At 62.3% G+C, this 17,789-nt stretch overlaps 3 protein-coding genes across 4 annotated transcripts; all 3 read right to left on the bottom strand.

Moving 5' to 3' along the window:
* Positions 1-279: 279 nt before the first annotated feature.
* Positions 280-5,413, bottom strand: DNAI2 (dynein axonemal intermediate chain 2). Its single transcript, XM_058817416.1, has 11 exons — positions 5,204-5,413; positions 4,134-4,295; positions 3,923-4,044; positions 3,260-3,399; positions 2,644-2,757; positions 2,139-2,278; positions 1,831-1,953; positions 1,411-1,637; positions 1,130-1,265; positions 913-1,059; positions 280-816 (listed from the first exon to the last, which is right to left on the bottom strand). The coding sequence occupies exons 1-11, from the start codon at positions 5,384-5,386 to the stop codon at positions 280-282; spliced, it is 2,031 nt and encodes a 676-aa protein (XP_058673399.1). The 5' UTR covers positions 5,387-5,413.
* Positions 5,414-6,316: 903 nt separating this feature from the next.
* On the bottom strand, positions 6,317-13,788 carry TTYH2 (tweety family member 2). Its single transcript, XM_058817325.1, has 14 exons — positions 13,595-13,788; positions 12,940-13,112; positions 11,689-11,800; positions 10,959-11,179; positions 10,785-10,880; positions 10,638-10,710; positions 10,476-10,545; positions 10,291-10,346; positions 10,118-10,210; positions 9,949-10,041; positions 9,730-9,872; positions 8,868-9,056; positions 8,709-8,787; positions 6,317-7,351 (listed from the first exon to the last, which is right to left on the bottom strand). The coding sequence occupies exons 1-14, from the start codon at positions 13,721-13,723 to the stop codon at positions 7,274-7,276; spliced, it is 1,605 nt and encodes a 534-aa protein (XP_058673308.1). The 5' UTR covers positions 13,724-13,788; the 3' UTR covers positions 6,317-7,273.
* A 1,038-nt stretch (positions 13,789-14,826) lies between these two features.
* RPL38 (ribosomal protein L38) lies at positions 14,827-16,527 on the bottom strand. Of its 2 annotated transcripts, XM_058817422.1 has the most exons (5): positions 16,495-16,527; positions 16,259-16,290; positions 15,976-16,036; positions 15,127-15,249; positions 14,827-14,924 (listed from the first exon to the last, which is right to left on the bottom strand). In XM_058817422.1, the coding sequence occupies exons 2-5, from the start codon at positions 16,259-16,261 to the stop codon at positions 14,899-14,901; spliced, it is 213 nt and encodes a 70-aa protein (XP_058673405.1). In that variant the 5' UTR covers positions 16,262-16,290; positions 16,495-16,527; the 3' UTR covers positions 14,827-14,898. The 2 variants fall into 2 exon arrangements, with proteins under 2 accessions (XP_058673405.1, XP_058673404.1); XM_058817421.1 differs by lacking the exons at positions 16,259-16,290; positions 16,495-16,527 and having other exon boundaries at positions 15,976-16,054.
* Positions 16,528-17,789: the final 1,262 nt, after the last annotated feature.

Raw genomic sequence — 17,789 nt, 5'->3', positions numbered from 1 at the left:
TGTTTACCCAGCACTGATAACCCAGCCCTGGGCTGCTCCTGTGGGGACACAGAGCCCAGAGGGGACTGGGGCCCCAGCTGCCACCAGCCACCCTGCTGTGCCCTGCTGGGGACACTGAGGGACACCCTGTGCTGCCGTGGCTGCTTGGCTGTGCTCAGCCACCAGCTTTGAGTGTCCTGGGCCAAGGAAAGGACAGGAGGAGCAGGAGGACGAGACTTTCCCACTCTCTGCTCGACCCTGCTGTGACAAAAGAGGAAATGTGATGTGGAAAGCACAGGTTTATTCACACCAAAGGAAATAAGGATGCAAAGGCCAGGGAGCAGCTGTGGGGTCAGGGTCCTCCACTTGCCACCCCAGGAGGGCAGAGAGCCCAGGAGAGCTGCCTGGCCTGGGGACAGTGGCTCTGTCCCTGCAGCAGCTCTGGCATGGAGGGGACAGGAAGGTGCAGCCGGAGCACACTGACCTTGGCATCCTCCTCCTCCTCCTGCTAGCTTTGCTCCTCTGCAGCTGCCTCCTCCTCTTCATCCTGACAGACAGAGGGTCACCCTGAGGTTCACCCTGTGCCCTGCCCTTGCTGGGGTCCCTGCCGTGGTGGCCAGGCTGTTCCATGCCCGTTACCTCTCCGGGCGCTTCCAGGCCTCTCCTCCGCCGCTCTGCCTTGATGCTGGCGAGGAAATCTTCTCGAGCCTGCTGGAAGGTCTGCACTGCATCCTCCTGCTGCTCGGGCTGGGCCCGCAGGTGCTCCTGCTCCCGCAGCAGCCGCTCCTTGTACTTGTCCTGCAGGACCTTCTCCCGCCTGGCCTCCCGCTCGAACATCTGGGGGCACATGTGGGGGCACAGGGGACCCTGTGACACGGCTGGGGACAGCACAGGGCTGCAGGCAGAGGGTGGGCATGCTCAAGGGGCACATACCGTGGAGGTCAGGGTCTTCTCATTCTTGCGGATGGTGCAGAGCCCCGGGGAGAGCTCCAGGAGGGAGACATTGCCCATCTTGGTGGCACAGCCGACGATGCGCCCGTTGTCCTGCGAGCACAGGCTGAGCAGGGGATCGTTGGACACCTGGGGACACGTGGGGGGTGACACTCGGCCTTGGGGTGATGTGAGGGTCCCAGAGGTGCTGGGGACCCACCTTGACGCTGAGGGAAGGCTCCTTCTGGTGGAAGAGGATGTCCCAGATGTCCAGGACGCCGTCTGACCGGACGGTGAAGAACACGGCCGGCTTCACGGGGCTCCAGCACGTGTTCATCAGGTAGGAGCTGTGGTACCTTCCAGCAGAGCCAGCCCTCAGCCACGCTGGCACTGCCCTGCCTCGGGCACAGCCCAGGGCTGACCAGACCCCACTGCCACCCGCCCTGGGGATGGTTTCTGGCCGACTAAAGGCCCTCTAGTACTTCTCTAAAGGAGACCTACCTGGTCTCCATAATTGAGGATGAATCCATGAGCTCCTCGGTCCAGATCCGAGCAGTCCAGTCACCAACTGACAGGAAGACTTTGGGGAAGAAGGGGTTCCTGGTCACCCTGTAGACAGCTCCAATGTGGCTTCTGAAGATGTTGGCGATTTTCTCAGGTGGTGTCTTGGCATCACGATTGCAGGAGATGATGATGCCCTGCTCTGTGCCCACCAGGAACTTGGTGGGCTGGGGGTGGGAGCAGGAGGGCGCAGCTGTCAGCAGCATGGAGACCCCACGGTGTGAGAGGCAGCAGGGGATGCTGCTGCAGCCAGAACCCTGGGACCCACCACCATGGGGGGGTTTAGGGACTGAAATCCCTGGGCTGGGCTCCCCCTCATGCCCAGGCTGGAGTGTGGGTGGTGGGCACAGGGACACTGACCAGGACGGGTGCAAAGTCCAGGGAGCTGGCACCCAGAGCGTCCTTCAGCTGATCTTGCCGGCTGATGTCCAAGACCAGTCTCTCGCTGGGCTGTGACATCTTGCGGATGTCCCACCACAGCACCTGTGGGGACAAGGTGTGGCAGGGGCTCTGGGGCTGCTCCCAGCATGGTCAGAGGTGCTGGCAGTCCTGCAGCTGCCCCGTGCCAGCCTGGGAGAGCTGGATCTTGTGCTGCTGAGGGGCAGGGCAGGCACAGGAAGCTCTCCCAGGAGCCCTGAGGAGCCCCTTGCCCAGCTGCAGCCCCTCACCTGTCCGTCAGTGGAGCCTGAGAAGCACTCGGTGCCCGTTCGGGAGGGCAGCCAGTACGCTCCATACACGGGGTCCCTGTGGCTGAACTCCACAGGGGTCATCTCCATGGGCAGCCCCCCTTTCCTGGTGTCCCAATACACTGGGGAGGAAAAGAGAAACCTGTGCCCAGCTCCTTTCCTTGTCATGGTTCCCCCACTGTCCAAGCTGGAACAGGCAGCAAACCTCACCCAGTGCTTCCCAGAGATCATCCAGGGTGGTGGGAGAGGTGGGAGCACAGCACCCATCCTGCTCATCCCCTGGATCCATCCATCCATCCATCCATCCATCCATCCATCCATCCATCCATCCTTGACAAGATGTCCTCCCCTCCCTGAGTGCCCGCTCAGGTGGGCACACCCCTGCCCACAGGTAAATGCCAGGGCTCCTCCTGCTCTCCCAGAGGCAGCACAGGTCCTGGCAGAGCAGCAGGGCTGGAGCCAGCCTGGAGCAGAGTCCACCCCTCACCTATCTGCCCGTTGTAGCAGCCTCCCAGCATGTGATACCAGTCCTTGGAATTGTACTCCAGGGTCACCACAGGGGACGAGGGCTTGAGGGTGAGCTCTGGGGTGTAGGGTTTTTCTACAAGGAGGGATGAGTGAAAAGCAAAGGGTGAAGCCCCCAAAATTAGCCCCCAACCCCTCCTGCTGTCCCCACCCTGTTCCCTGACACAGCTGTGCAGGAGGAGGTGCCCATGTCACCAGGAGCTAGCCTGGGGACAGACCCTCAATACACAAATCTGCATCCCCACCCTTCTTTTTGTCCTTTTCTCTCCAAAACACACCAGGTGTGAGGCAGGCTTGGACAAATCTCACCCTGGGCTCCTGCTGCCTCTTTCTTCCTTCATTACCAGCTGAACCTCACCAACACCAGCCCCTCATGTGAGGCTCTGCTGCCTGGCAGGCTGGGGAACCATGGAGGGTGATTTCAGTGCTCATTTCCCCCCTCCCAGCTCTCATTTCTCCTGGTTCTGCACTGGGGCTCCCCCAGTGACCCTCCCTGGGGTGCTGCCATCCTCATCCCACTCTCTGAGACACAAAGTGCTCCATCCCCTGTCCCCTGGTGGGTTTGGCCTGGCCCTTACCCACATCCCAGACGTAGGAATCAGAGTTCAGGTTCCTGCTCTCCTGGAAGTCCAGGCTGCAATAAGCCACGGCCACGGCCCTGTTGCCGTCGGGGTGCCAGGAGAGGTGCGTGCACATCCTCCTGGGGTTGTTGGGGTCCCTTTGGGGTGACACACCAGCCAAAATGGGTCAGTTTGCAAATGCCTGGGATGAGCATCTCCCACAGGGAACTGTGGGAACCACAAGGAAACCAATCTGCAGCCCTCAAGCCTTGAGTGCAGGAAATGATTCTCCTGAGGGGTCGGGCGGGGGGAGAAGAGTTGATGATTTCATCCTCTTTCCAGTCATACCTTTCTAAAAATCCAATTATCTTACTGGATCTGACTCCTAAACACCCCTGATGTGGAAATTAACCTTTGAGGCACCAAGCGCAAGGAGGAAAATCCAAAAGCACCATCAGGAGATGCTCAGAGCTGGGTCTGACCCTGGTTCCGCCCCCCAAATCCCCTGGGCAGGGAGGGAGTGGTGGGGCAGGGAGGGTTCAGGTTTGTGGGGCTCTCCGCTCACAAACTGCACCAGAACCACCCCAAACCCACTGGAATTGAACTCCTAATGTTCTCCCATTTTTTGTGAAGGTGGTTTGACCCCACTGAGGCTCTGGTGAGTCCCCCCAGCTGTGCTACCTGATGACACAGATGATTTTGGCTGAGGGATGCTCCTCATCCTCGTCTTCCTCCTCTTCCTCCTCAAAATATTCCTCGTAGATGTCGATGGTGTTGTTCTGCTTGATGTAGTGCTCCACCACCTGCAGGGACAGCAGGGCTGTGGCTCTGGGGGGCTCTGGGGGGCCCTGGGGGGCTCAGGGGGTTTGGGAGGAGCAGGGCAGGCTCTTACGAAGCCGAGGCGCTGGATAGTCTTGGTGTAGACCTCTTCCCTCTCCACCTCCTCCCGGTAGCGCGTGGTCAGCTCCTGGTTCTTGGGGTCCACGTGCTTGGGCCAGCCACCCTCCACATGGTTCACACCCCGGATGGTCACCTGTGACCGCTCCGTGTTCACCTGGACATGGGGACACGGGGGGGGACACAGGCCCTGAGCCCAAAATCTGCCCATCACACCATCCATCCACCCATCATCCATCCATCCATCCATCCATGGATTCTATCCATCCACCCAGCATCCATCCATCCATCCATCCATGGATTCCATCCATCATCCATCCATCCATCCATCCATCCATCATCCATCCATCATCCATCCATCCATCCATGGATTCCATCCATCATCCATCCATCCATCCATCCATCCATCCATCATCCATCCATCCATCCATCCATCCATCCATCATCCATCCATCCATCCATCCATCCACCCATCATCCATCCATCCATCATCCATCCATCCATCCATGGATTCCATCCATCATCCATCCATCCATCCATGGATTCCATCCATCATCCATCCATCCATCCATCCATCCATCCATCCATCATCCATCATCCATCCATCCATCCATCCATCCATCATCCATCATCCATCCATCCATCCATCCATCCATCATCCATCCATCCATCCATCCACCCATCATCCATCCATCATCCATCCATCCATCCATCCATCCATCCATCCACCCATCATCCATCCATCATCCATCCATCCATCCATCCATCATCCATCCATCCATCCATCCATCCATCCATCATCCATCATCCATCCATCCATCCATCCATCCATCCATCCATCATCCATCCATCCATCCATCCATCCATCCATCCATCCATCCATCCATCATCCATCCATCATCCCTCCATCCATCCCTCCATCCATCCGTCCATCCATCCATCCATCCATCCATCCATCATCCATCCATCCTTCCATCCATCCATCCATCCATCCATCCATCCATCCATCCATCATCCATCCCCCCTGAGATGTCCCCTCTTCCCTGTGAGGGGGTGTCCCTGTACCTCATGCCCTGCCAGGACAGGACCCTCCTGCACCGCGAAGTCCACGGGGTCCTGGGGGATGAAGTCTTCGGCCAGGGCAGGGTCGGGTGGGATGTTCACGGTGACCTCGGCCAGGAGGTCTGAGAAGACGCAGGGGCGGCCGAACTCGCTGCGCTTGCGCGAGTACTCGTACTTGATCTCCATGGTGGGAGGGGATGGAAAGGATGGTGGGACCAGGGACAGAGGGCAGGCCCTCCAAGGGAACCCCAGAAAGGACGGGGGGCCTCAGGGATGGAGAGCTCCAATGGGGATGGAGGGCCTTGGGGAAGCCCAAAAGGAAACAGAGGCCTCAGGGTGGAGGAGAGAGTTCCAAAGGACAGCGGGAGGTGCTGAGAGGATCCCAAAAGGGAGTGGGGTTCTCAGGGATGGAGAGCGGGATCTCAGGGAGCTCCAAAAGGAGAGAGGGTTTCAGGGATGAAGGAAAAGGAAAAAAGGAATGGGAGCCTCAAGGAGACCCAAATGTGAACAGAGAGCCTGGAGAGGGAGGATGCTGAAAGAGACGGGGAACCCTAAAAGGAAATGGGGTCTCGGATGGAGGACCCCAAAAGGGAGAGGGGACCCTCCAGAGCCCCAGAAGACTGTGTAGGCCTTGAGAATGTCCCAAAAAGGAACAAGAAGCTCAGAGAGTCCCAGACGATCCCAAAGGGAACAGGAACCTCGGCAAAGCCCAAACGGGAGCAGGGATCCCATGCAGAGAGGACCTTGAGAGGGCCTCAAAGGGCAGCAGGAGCCTCAGGGAGCCCCAGAGAGGAGCTGAGCCACAGGCACGGAGTGAGGAAGCGCCTAGGGTGAGCACGGAGCCCGCGGAGGCCCCGGGACCCTGGTGCGGCCTGGTCCCGTCCCGCTCCCGGGGAGGCCTGACCGGGGACGCGTTGCCGTTGCCAGGCAACGGCCTGAACACCATCACGTGACGCTGTCACGTGACGCTGACCTCACCACAATGGCTGCGGCGTCACGTGACCGCCGCCATGTTGGGAAGGTCAACTCAAAACTGCCCCAAACACTGAATTAACCACCCAAAAAATGATTATCAACCTCCAAAAATCCCGCACGGGAGACAGTAATTTAGTCCAAGTTTTTATTATCTTTCCTCCCAAAAGGGCACAAACAAATCCAGCTGGACTCCAGCCCCCAGCCGGAGCCCTTCGGTTAGTTCACATGCGGTTACAACAGCTCTTCTACCAGTACCGTTACATGGAAACGTTAAAAGCCAAAGAAATAAAAAAATCCCTCGGGATATTCCCCAAGGGGAGGGATGCTAGTCACGGGGAACATGGGGAGGGGAGTCAGGGATGTCCTGGCCCTGGAGGGGCACACACCACTGCCCTGCCTGCACCCTTTGGGGTCTGGGTGGATGGGGCAGGGGGTCCATCCCTGCTCCAGGGGGAAGGGGCCTTTTCTGGGGCCCCTGTGCCAAAGGGCAGCCCAAAGGGGCAGGTTCAGCTCTCCCAGCTCCCCACCCTGGAAATGCTGGCTGAGCCTTCAGGGGTGGCAGGTCCATATTGTCCCTCCCCAGCGATGCCCCAGCAGCTCCTGTCCCTCTCCCAGGGGATGTGTGACCACTCCAGGGCTGCAGGAGGAGGGGAGCCTGCCCCAGCCCACACCTGCCCTGGGGAGCCAAAAAGAGCCTAAACCCACCCCAAACCCCACTGCAGTGACCCCTCTCTGAAACAGAGCCAGCACCTCCCAAACCCTGGGGGGCAAAACAAGGGAAAACCAGCAGGGCCAAAACATCCCAAATCCCTCATCCTGGGAATGCCAGGGGGGCAGGAAAGGGCTAGGGATCACTAGTGGTTGGTGCTGCATTGCTAGGGGAGCCCCAGGGCAGCGTGGTATGGGGTTTGTGCTCCAGAATGTTCCACAGGGACAGGAGGAGCCCCCACAGCCCCTCTGCGCTCCCGGGAGCCCCTAAGGCTGCAGGTGTGGGGCTGTGAGGGCAGGGGGTGCTGGGGGGCTCCAGGTTTGGCCCCCAGCCCCGCCGTGGCTCCTACCCCGTGCTGTGCTGTCCCTCGGGCTCTTTGGTGTCCCCTCCTAGGCCGGGAAGTCGCCGCGGTGCCGGACGTGCTCATCGGTGACCGCCAGGTACGTGGCCCTCATGCTCGGGGAGTACTGCGGGGGAACGCGGGGGTCAGCACCCCAAAACGCCCCGCGCTGCCCCCCAGGGGTGTTCTCGTGGGGGTTCATCCCAAATTAATCTGCCAGGGGGGCATGGAAAGGGTCAGACCCTGCTTTCAGCTCGCTGAGGGCTGGGGGAGACAAGAGCCCCCTCCCCAAGCTAAATCCAGCTCTGCTTTGTCCCTTCCCAGGTGCATCCTCTGCCTTTCCAGCTCCCCAAATCTGCCCCCTCCCCAAACCAAAACCCTTCCCGTCCGTCCAGCTTGACTTTGTTCCTTCCCAGGTTTATCCTTCACCTTCCCAGCTTCCCAAATTCACCCCATATCTGCCCTGGGGGTGTGTCTGTGGGATGAAGCCTCCAGCCCATCCCCAGCATCACATTCCTGCAGGATTTCCCAGCAGGGAGGAACACCCCGGGCAGGCATTAAGGAAGATTATTCCGAGTTTGTTATTCTGGACTCGGAAAGTCTTTCCTCAGGGATCTGAATCCTGGGTGAATTAAACTGTTCAGGGCTGGGAGAAGAGCTCCAATTAATCCCCCCACTCGTGTCCCCTCCCTGGGAGGAGGCTCTGCCAGCTGCCAGGTCTGTGAGATGGGATTCAAGCTTCCACCTGATGGAAAAAATCCTCCCTGGAGGGGAGGGACAGCATTCCTGCCCAGGCAGCATTCCTGGGGCCATATCCTGGCCAGAAGGGGTTTCATTGCTGCAGGGATGGAGACAAGGGACCACCATCCCAACACGTGGGAGCTGAAAATCCTCCTGGCCCTTTGTCCCCCCTCCCTGAGCTCTCTGCACCCCAAAAGCCAGGCAGGAAAAGGGGATGGAGGGAAGTGTGGAAGGGTGAGGAGGGTAGAACCTGGCTGCTGCCCCCGGGATAAGGAGGGAGAAGGAAGTGGCTGAACTTACTCTTGATGGGCAACTTAGCTCCAAAATAATGGATGCAAAAAATTAAAAGAAATCACAAAAAAAAAAAAAAAAAAAAAAAAAAAAGAAAGGAAAAAAAAAAAAAGAAAGAAAAAAAAAAAGAAAGGAAAAAAAAGACAAGGAATAAAAAATGAAGCAGCAATACCAGACAGGGCAGGATTAACGAGCAAATGGGAATGTGAAGGGATTGTGAGGAGCATCCTCTGAGAGCCAGGATGGAGAGGCAGCACAGGGAAAGGAGGGAGGGGACACGCTCATTTTGGTGCCCCCAAACATGTGGTGGCCGTGCCCCCTCCCCATGGGTGGCCGGGATTTGGGTCAGAGCCGGGCAGGAGCCACCAGGACCCCCCATCCCTGTCCCACCCCGCAGACCCACAGTGACCCCCAGGGTGTCACAAGGCTTTGTCCCCGGTCCCCCATCGTACCGTGGGGGGAGGAGAGCCCCTCCCGATGAGGGGCACGTTCTCATAGCGGGGGTTCCCTCCGAAGAGCACGGCCTGGTTCCTGGGGGGCACAGCGAGACCCCGTCACCCCCTGCCCGGCACAGGGCCACGGCCACGGCACAGGGGGCTCGGGGGGCTCACATGTACTCGGACACGGGGGCGTTGGACACGGTCTGTGCCGCAGGGGGCTGCAGGCTGCTCTGGCTGCCCAGGCTGCTGCTGTAGCTGCAGAAGCTGCGCAGCTGCCCCCGCGGCGGGCGGTGCGTGGCCATGCGCCGCGCCGCGGGGTTGAACGGGTCCTCCTCGTCCATGTCGTCGTAGTCCCGCTCCCTGCGGGGACACAGCAGCGCTGGCATCGCACCCAGGGTGGCAGAGAGGGGCTCTGCTGCAGTGTGTTTTTATACTCTGTAATACTCTGAAGTAGTTTTGTTTTGTATCCCCAAATGGTTTATCCCTGACTGTATCCCCTTCCTTTACCTGTGCAATCCCTCTCTCTGGATGAGATCATCCTCAAACCCCCACCCTGGCTCTCTGTCAATCACTCAGCATCCCATCCCTCCATCTAGAAGCTTCAGTCCAGGATGTGGAGTGATCAGCCAGAGGAGGGCTCAGCCCCTAAGCCTTGCCCCATACGCTGCCCTAAACGTCCATGCCCCAGTACCCATCCCTCAGGGTCACTCACTGGTCAGTAAATGTTATCTACTTTAACTGTAACCTTGGCACCTGTCCCGGGGCTCTCATCAGGAGCACCCTGAGGTGTAGGGGCTCCTTTGGGACTCCTGGAATAAAACCTCGGATTAACCCCTGCTAAGAGTCGGCCCTTTATCTTCTACCTGCTGCAAAGGTGACCAGCCCGGGTGTCCTCGGCACCCTCGGGGCACAGAGTGTCGCCCCAGCGTCAGGGACTCAGGACTGGCTGAGGGTTCTTGAGAGGCCCCCAAGGGACAGGGACAGGGCTCTCTGCGCCCAGGGGGAGGGCAGGGGGCACAGGGGGCACACACACCTCCCGGCCAGCTGCTGCCAGGCTCGTGGGGCCGCGCAGATCACCGTGGAGAAGGCGGCGGCCGCCAGCAGCGAGAAGAGCCCCAGGTAGAGCAGCCCCTCCACGCCGTCGTAGCAGATGCCAATGAGGCCATCCAGGTAATCCTGGTGGGACACAGGCAGGGCAGCGCTGGTGGCACCCCAGGGGACCCAAAGCCGGTCCCCAGCCACCCCCTCTCACCTTGTGCAGCCCCCGGCAGTCCAGCAGCGCTGTCAGCTGGTGCAGGCTGGTCTCCGAGGAGTTGAGGAGCTGCTGCACCCCCAGAAGGTCTTTCTGTGATAAAAGGGGGGGTCAGGCAGCTCTGGGGAGCGGAGGGAGGGATGGGGATCCCTGCTCCCTGCTCCTGTACCTCAGCTGTGGGGAAGAGGGGCAGCGCATACTGGATGAGCCCCTGGATCTGGATCTGCATGGTGGTCAGCGAGCGCTGGAACACGGTGAGAGCCTGCAGGGGGGAGTGGGGCACAGTCACGGACCCCCCCCAGCCCCAGGCAGCACCAAAGGGGGTGCCCACCCCCCCTGTACCTGCTGGAAGGGGCTGCTCAGGCTCTGGTCACAGTACAGGTAATAACGAACCACCTCTGCAGAGAGAACGGGAACATCAGCAGGAGCATCCCGGGGCACAGGGAGCCATGGGGGGACAGTGGCAGACCCCAGGTGGGTTTGGGGGTCCTGCCTGTGCTCACTGTCACCTCACAGCCAGCCCTGACCTGCGCTGATCTCATCATCTGTCTGGTTCATGATGAACTTGTCCGGGGCCACACAGAAGTCGCTGGTGCCCTGTGGGGACAGAGGGATGTCACCAATGCCTGCAGTGCCCAGCACAGCCCTGGGCAGCCCTGAGGCCTCTCCCTCCCTCCTGCCCCACTCACCACTGCAGCCGCCGTGTCCACGGCCATGGAGGCCCAGCTGAGGCCCAGCATGAGCAGCCCGCAGCACAGCGTCCTGCAGGGAGAGCAGAGTGGGCAGCACGGCTGGGGGTCCCCGTGAGCCCCCCAAGGCCGTCCCCAGGTACTCACAGGAGCAGGAGGCAGCGGGAGTGCTTGGCCAGCCCCAGGCAGGCCAGCAGGCAGAAGGTGAGGACGAGGATGAAGAAGAGCAGGTAAGCCAACCACCTGGGGGCAGAGGAAGGCTGTGTCACACAGGGGCACCTCCCCAGCCCTGCTGGGACATCCCAGGGTGCTGGAGCTCACCTGTAATACTCCACATAGGCCACCTGTCCCGACAGCTCGGTGAGGTCAGCGCTGACGCCCCGCCAGGCTGGCAGCCCCTGGAGCTGCAGGACAATGCTGCCAGCCAGCTGCTGCGTGAACTTGAGGGTCTGCACGTAATCCCCCCGCGAGGCCAGCAGCTCGTTCAGCCGTGCCAGGTGCTGCTCCAGCGCTCCCTGCATCTGCAGCGTGGTGCTGGCAACCTGAGGGCACAGGGATGGTCAGTGCCCTGGGATGGTCAGTGCCCGAGATGGTCAGTGCCCAGGATGGTCAGTGCCCGGGATGGTCAGTGCCTGGCATGGTCAGTGCCCGGGATGGTCAGTGCCCGGGATGGTCAGTGCCTGGGATGGTCAGTGCCCAGGATGGTCAGTGCCCGGGATGGTCAGTGCCTGGGATGGTCAGTGCCCTGGGATGGTCAGTGCCCGGGATGGTCATTGCCCCAGGATATTCAGCACCCACCAGCCTGGCAGAGCCCTGTACCCCATCCCTGCAATGCTTTCCCCAGCAGATCAGCTCCCCCCACCCCTCAGTGCCCTCAGAGCAGCCCTGCCATGGCCCTGACCCAGCCCTGGCGGGGCACAAAGGTCCCATTCTGCGGGGTGACATCACCCTCTGTGCCCGGCCAGCACAGCCACGCCAGGGCTCGGCCGGACGTCCCTCCTGGGGCTCCAACCAAACCCACAGCAGGGACTGAGGCACCCTGGGGCCCTACCAGGGAGTCGATGCCAGTCAGGGTCTGGTTGGCATGATCCAGGGCATAGAGCAGCTGGAAAACGCCGTCGTTGGTCTCGCTGTTCCCGTAGAAGCCGACGCCAACGGCGGCGCTGTGGGCAGAGAGGGGACACTGGTGACAGGGGAGGGACACGCTCACCCTGCCACACCTGCTGGAGAGGGGACACCCCCTGCTTTTGGGGGACAGGGCAGAGACAGAGAGAGGGGCAGGGACAGCAGCATGGTGGGAACCTGCTCCTGCTGGTGACAGGGGCCTGGGGACAGCCAGAGCTGTGCCCTGGAAGCTCCTCCTGGCAAACCCGAGAGATTGAGGGCGGAGGGGCTGGGCCAAGCAGATTAGGGGAATCCGCCGTGGCTGCGATTAAACCTTCGCCTCCAGGGCCTGTGGAGAGCTCCCTGCAGCTGCTGCAGAGCTGGGACAGAGCTGGGATGGAGCTCAGAGCTGGCTCTGAGGACAGAGGTGCCCATGGCCGTGCCCTGGCCGGGCACGTGCCCACAGTGTGCTCACCAAACCCTGGTACAAAAAGAGGCTGCTGGGGGGGTTCAAAGTCCCCGGGAGCTGCAGAATGGATTCCAGCCATGCTGGGAGGGCTGGGGGAGCTGGCTGAGCTCATTAGTGCCGTTTCCCTGTCTCCCTGATTCCCTGCTCCATGCGAGGCTCCAGGCAGCCATCTCGCTCCGCCCCGGCACAGCTCCCTTTGTCTGGAGCCAGGGTCGTGGCCAGGCAGCCAAAGGGGCCCGGGGCCCATCCCGCTCCCCTCCAGCCCACCAATGCCGGGGGACACTCGGGGTGGCTGCCCTGGGCATCCTCCCAGCCACCCCGAACCGAGGGGGGCTTGGGAAGCCTCCAGAGCTGGGTGAGGAAGCGTCCCCTTGTTTAATTGTTGTGGCTGCAATTAAGGTCGGGCACAAGGGAGCTGCCAGCTGGGTCACGCTGCCGCCCGCCATCTGCTCCGGGCTGGGATTAGCGACCGGCCCGGGATTAGCCGGGAATTCTGCACAGCCCTGATGGGGACGGGGCCGGGGCCGGGCCGGCCCGCAGCTGCTCCCTGGGGCTGCCCCGGCAGCTGCGCGGGAGGAGGCAGGGATGGATGGATGGATGGATGGATGGATGGATGGATGGATGGAGCACGTTCATTGCACAAATCTAATTAAAGCCACTCGCAAAGGCCGGAGCGCAGAGTCCCTCGGTGACAGGGGGACAGCAGCAGGTCCCTGTCCCCGCGCTCACCAGCAGATGAGCCCGGCGGTGACGGCCATCCAGGTGACACAACACGAGTGGGGCCGCTTGCTCTCGGCGTCCTGCTCCCTCTTGCAGCAGCACAGGCAGATCAGGTAGACGGTGAGGAAGAGGAGGTTGAGGCCGAGGCACACGGCGGCCAGCAAGCCCAGGACAAGCAGCGACTGGCAGGAGAGAGGGGACAGTGTCAGCCGCCGTGCCCGTGACCCGCTCGCGCGGCCGGGATGCGGCGGCGCTCCGCGCCCCACGGGACTGTCACGTGCGGAAGAGGAAGAAGTGTCCCCGTCCCCGTCCCCGTCCCTGTCCCCGTTCCCAGGCAGGGCCCCGAGCCGGGGGTGCAGCGGGGCTGTCGGGACACCGGGACGGCGGCGCTGCCCCCTCCCCGCGCGGGGTCACGCCGGGCCGTGCCCCGCGATGCCGGGCGGCTCCGGGAGCGCGGGGCGGGGGCAGAGGCAGCGGCGGGGCCGGCAGGGGAGCGGCGGGGCCGGGGTGCCGGTGCCGGCCGGCGCGGGCCATGAAAGGCGCTTTGTGCGCCGCGAGATCAGAGCCGGCGCCGGGCAGCGCCGTGGGGGCGGGCGGGGGGCGCGGGGCGAGCGGGACCGGGCGCGGGGGGCGCGGGGAGGGCGCGGGGGGCCCGGGCCGGTACCTGCTGGTAGTCGGGGTCCTGCGGGCGGAAGGTGCTGGGCACGGGCTGCAGGCGGGGGTCGCGGTGCGGGAGCCCGTGCAGCCAGGCCGCCCACCAGGGCGCCAGGTAATCGGCGCGGGCGGGCCCCATGGCGGGCCGGGGTCGCCGCGCTGCCGGGCGGGGGGCGGCGGTGCCGCCACGCCGCGGGCTCTGCCCGCCCGCCCCGCACACGCCCCGGGAGCCGCCCCCCGGTACCGCCCCCCGGTACCGCCCCGAGCCCTGCGCCCCGCCCCGGGCCGGGACAGAGCGCCGAGACAGCGCCGGGACGGCCCCGCGACGCCGCGCCCCGAACCTCGGCCGTGGGGGCACCCACAGCACTGTCAGAGCCCGCTATGGAGGGCACGATGGTGGCACTGGGTGCCAGCCCCAGGGCCCGCAGGGCCTGTCCCCAGCTGTCACCCCAGAGCGAAGGGGCAGCTCCAGGTGCCCACCGGTACCAGAACCGGCCCTCTGCCGGGAGCAGCAGCAGCCCCAGGACCCCAGAGTGGCCCCAGGACGCCGAGAGCGGCTCCCAGGTACCCCAGAGTGGCTCCCAGACCCCCAGAGCGGCCCCAGGTACCCCAGAGTGGCTCCCAGACCCCCAGAGTGGCTCCCAGGTACCCCAGAGTGGCTCCCAGACCCCCAGAGCGGCCCCAGGTACCCCAGAGTGGCTCCCAGACCCCCAGAGCGGCCCCAGGTACCCCAGAGTGGCTCCCAGACCCCCAGAGCGGCCCCAGGTACCCCAGAGTGGCTGCAGGACCCCCAGAACGGCTCCCAGGTACCCCAGAGTGGCTCCCAGACCCCCAGAGTGGCTCCCAGGTACCCCAGAGTGGCTCCCAGACCCCCAGAGCGGCCCCAGGTACCCCAGAGTGGCTCCCAGACCCCCAGAGCGGCCCCAGGTACCCCAGAGTGGCTGCAGGACCCCCAGAACGGCTCCCAGGTACCCCAGAGTGGCTGCAGGACCCCCAGAGTGGCTCCAGGACCCCCAGAGTGGCTCCCAGACCCCCAGAGTGGCTCCCAGATCCCCAGAATGGCCCCAGGTACCCCAGAGTGGCTCCAGGACCCCCAGAATGGCCCCAGGTACCCCAGAATGGCTCCCAGACCCCCAGAGTGGCTCCAGGACCCCCAGAATGGCTCCCAGGTACCCCAGAGTGGCTCCAGGACCCCCAGAGCGGCTCCAGGGCCAGGAACAGTGAGTTGTGAAACACCACACGTGACACCAGGAACAGTTTTTTATTTATTTTAACAAACACAGAGACTCCAACAGGTACCCAGCTGCTCCCGGCTCATTTCAGCTCCTTCACGGCAAGACCTGGGAGGAGAGAGAGAGGGGACACATGGACTGGGGGGGCTCGGGCACGGATGGGGGGCCTGGAACCTCCAGCTCCATGGGGACACCAAGCACTGACCCCAGCAAGGCACTGGGGGTGACAAGAGCTCCAGGGACCCTTCCAGAGGGGTCTCACAGCCCCCCTCAATCCCAACCACCCCACAGGGGATCGATTCCCAGATACCTGGGGGCAGGGACTGCTTCAGCTTCTCTGCCTTCTCCTTGTCGGTGATGACCAGGGTGTAGAGGTACCGGCTGCAGCGCACCTTGAACTTCACATTGTCCTTGTTCTTCTTGATCTTGACGGCTGTGGGGAGGAGGGGACAGCAGGGACACCCCGGTGTCACCCCTGGGAATCCCAGTGCACGCCCTGTCCCCTGCAGAAACCTCCAGCTCCATCCAGAGGGAGGATAAATCTCTGCCAGTGCTCAACTCTCCCTTGTCACAGGATTCCCGAGGGATTCCTGCCACAGCCAGCTCCAAACAAGAGGAATTAGAGGGGAAAAAACTCTTCCCGTGTTGCTGAACAGTGAGACAAGGCAGCTCTTTGTCTCAATTATCCTCGATTTGTGGTGGCAACAAAAATCTCCTGTTGAGGGTGATGGATGAATCACCTGTGGTGGCACAGCTCCAACGTCCCACATGGCAGCATCCCACAGAGCAGGGGGATGTTTGGGAATTGAGCTGCATCATCCCACGGAGCAGGGGATGTTTGGGAATTGTTTTTGGAGAACAGCACCATCCCACAGAGCAGGGAGAAGTTGGGAATTGCTTCCATCCCACAGAGCAGGGGATGTTTGGGAATTGTTTCTGGAGAACAGCACCATCCCACAGAGCAGGGGATGTTTGGGAATTGCCTCCAGGGGTTTGGTAAAACCCCCCAGGGCATGCACAGCTGGGAGCAGCGCTCCAGGGACACCCCACAGGAGGGACCAGGCCAGCCCCGACCCCTCGGCATTCCCAGGGCAAGGAGCTCCTCAGTGCCCGCATGGAACTGGAGCCTCCCCCAGGCCTGCCTGAGACCCCCACTCACACTTGGCGTCCTTCCGCCGCGCTGTCAGCAGGAAATCCTTGATCTCCTCAATCTTGCGAGGCTGTGAGAGCAAAAACATTCTCGTGGAATGAAAACCACGGAACGTTCCGCTTGGAAAGACCCCAAAGCTCACCCGTGCCATGGGCAGGGACAGCTCCAGCCTGGGGCTCTCCAGGGATGTGCTCTGAGCACAGAGCTCATTCCACAGAACCCCCAGGGCCCCGCTCACCCACCGCAAGGACCCCCCAAGCCGCCCTCCCTCACTGCAGCCCCCTCCCCTCACCATGGTTCCGGCTCGGCTTCGACAGCTCCAACCTGCGGCACAAACGGACCAAGATGGTGTCAGCGCAGCCCCCCGCCATCACGTCCGCCGCCCCCCGCCCGCCATCGGGTGTCCCCGCGCTCCCTCCTCTCCCCCAGCCCGCCCCAGGGCCGCCCGGTGCCGCGAGGCCGCGGATGGCGGCGGATGGCGGCGGATTCCCCAGGACCCCCCCAGGTCCCCCGGCCGCCATCGCTCACCCGCAACCGCTGAGAACAAACCGGAAATGAGCGCGGCACTTCCGCATCCGGGACTTTATTTCCTACGGTGCGAGCAGCGGACAAAAAGCATCGGATGGCGGTGGTGCCGCGGGGGCTGCGATGAGCAGGCGGGGGCTCAGCCCCGGTGCGAACGGGACCGGCGGCGGCTGCGGAGGGGATTTCGGGCACCTCCAGCCCCCCGGAGCTGGGCACGGCCGGGAGCTGCCGGGCACGGGGAGCAGGGCGGGCTGCTGGCAGTTTCCCGAGCCGCAGGATCCCTCCGGGCATGATCCGTCCGAGGTTCAGTCCCGGGGTGCCCCGGGAGGTGCCGGCGCTCGGTAACCCGGGCAGGGCTGTAATGGAGCGCTTCTGCCACAAGAGAGAGCTTCGATCTCGCTGAAAAACCCAAAGCCGGGCAAACCACCCCAAAAGACCGCGCAGAATCCTTGGGGATGGGTGTCGAGGAGAAGGAACCCCATCCTGTCGCTGTCCCCATCGCCATGGTGTCACTGTCCCCATCCTATCACTGTCCCCATCCCCATCTTGTCACTGGCTCCATCCCCATCCTTTCAGTATCCCCATCCTGTCGCTGTCCCCGTCCCTGTCCTGTCCCCATCCCCATCCCTGTCCTGTCCCCATCCCCATCCTGTCCCCATTCCCGTCCCCATCCTTTCTCTGTCCCCATCCTGTCACTGTCTCCATCCCCATCATGTCCCCGTCCTGTCCCCATCCCGGCCTTGCCAGGACCTGAGTGGGTTTTGGGCCGTTTTTTGGGGTGTTGAGATGTTCCAAATGAGTTCTGGATGGGGTCCCACCCACCAGTGCTCCCAGTATCACCCCAAGCCCATTAACTGGGGTGACACCCACCCAGGGCTCCCCCAGGAGAGGATTTTGGGGTGGCACCCTTCCCCCTCTCCCCCAAACGAGCTTTTTAATTGTTTGATTTACTCCCCTCCCCTCCGACGGGCTGCTCTACTCCGCTGCCTTTTAATTGCTCCCGAAGCCGAGCGCTTTTTCATGTTTCAGAAATGCTGAATGCTGTAATTAAAGCCCCGGCAGCGTAAATCAGCGACAGCCCCGAATTAAAGCTTTGGGCTTGACAATAAATCCAAAGTGCCGCCAAGAGGGCCCGGATTGGCACAGCGTGGGGTGCTGACGCCGAGGGGGCTGAGGCACCCCAAAATTCACGGGTTTTATGGGATTATGGAAAGATTTGGGGTTGGGAGGGACCTCAAAGCTCTCGCTGCCTCATCCCTGGCGGAGTTCCAAGGTTGGATGTTTGGGAACAGCCTGGG

This window comes from Ammospiza caudacuta, chromosome 19 (assembly GCF_027887145.1).
Source record: "Ammospiza caudacuta isolate bAmmCau1 chromosome 19, bAmmCau1.pri, whole genome shotgun sequence".
Lineage (NCBI taxonomy): Eukaryota > Metazoa > Chordata > Aves > Passeriformes > Passerellidae > Ammospiza > Ammospiza caudacuta.
The sequence above is the reverse complement of the archived record's forward strand: the minus strand, read 5'-3'. Positions and strand labels throughout refer to the sequence as shown.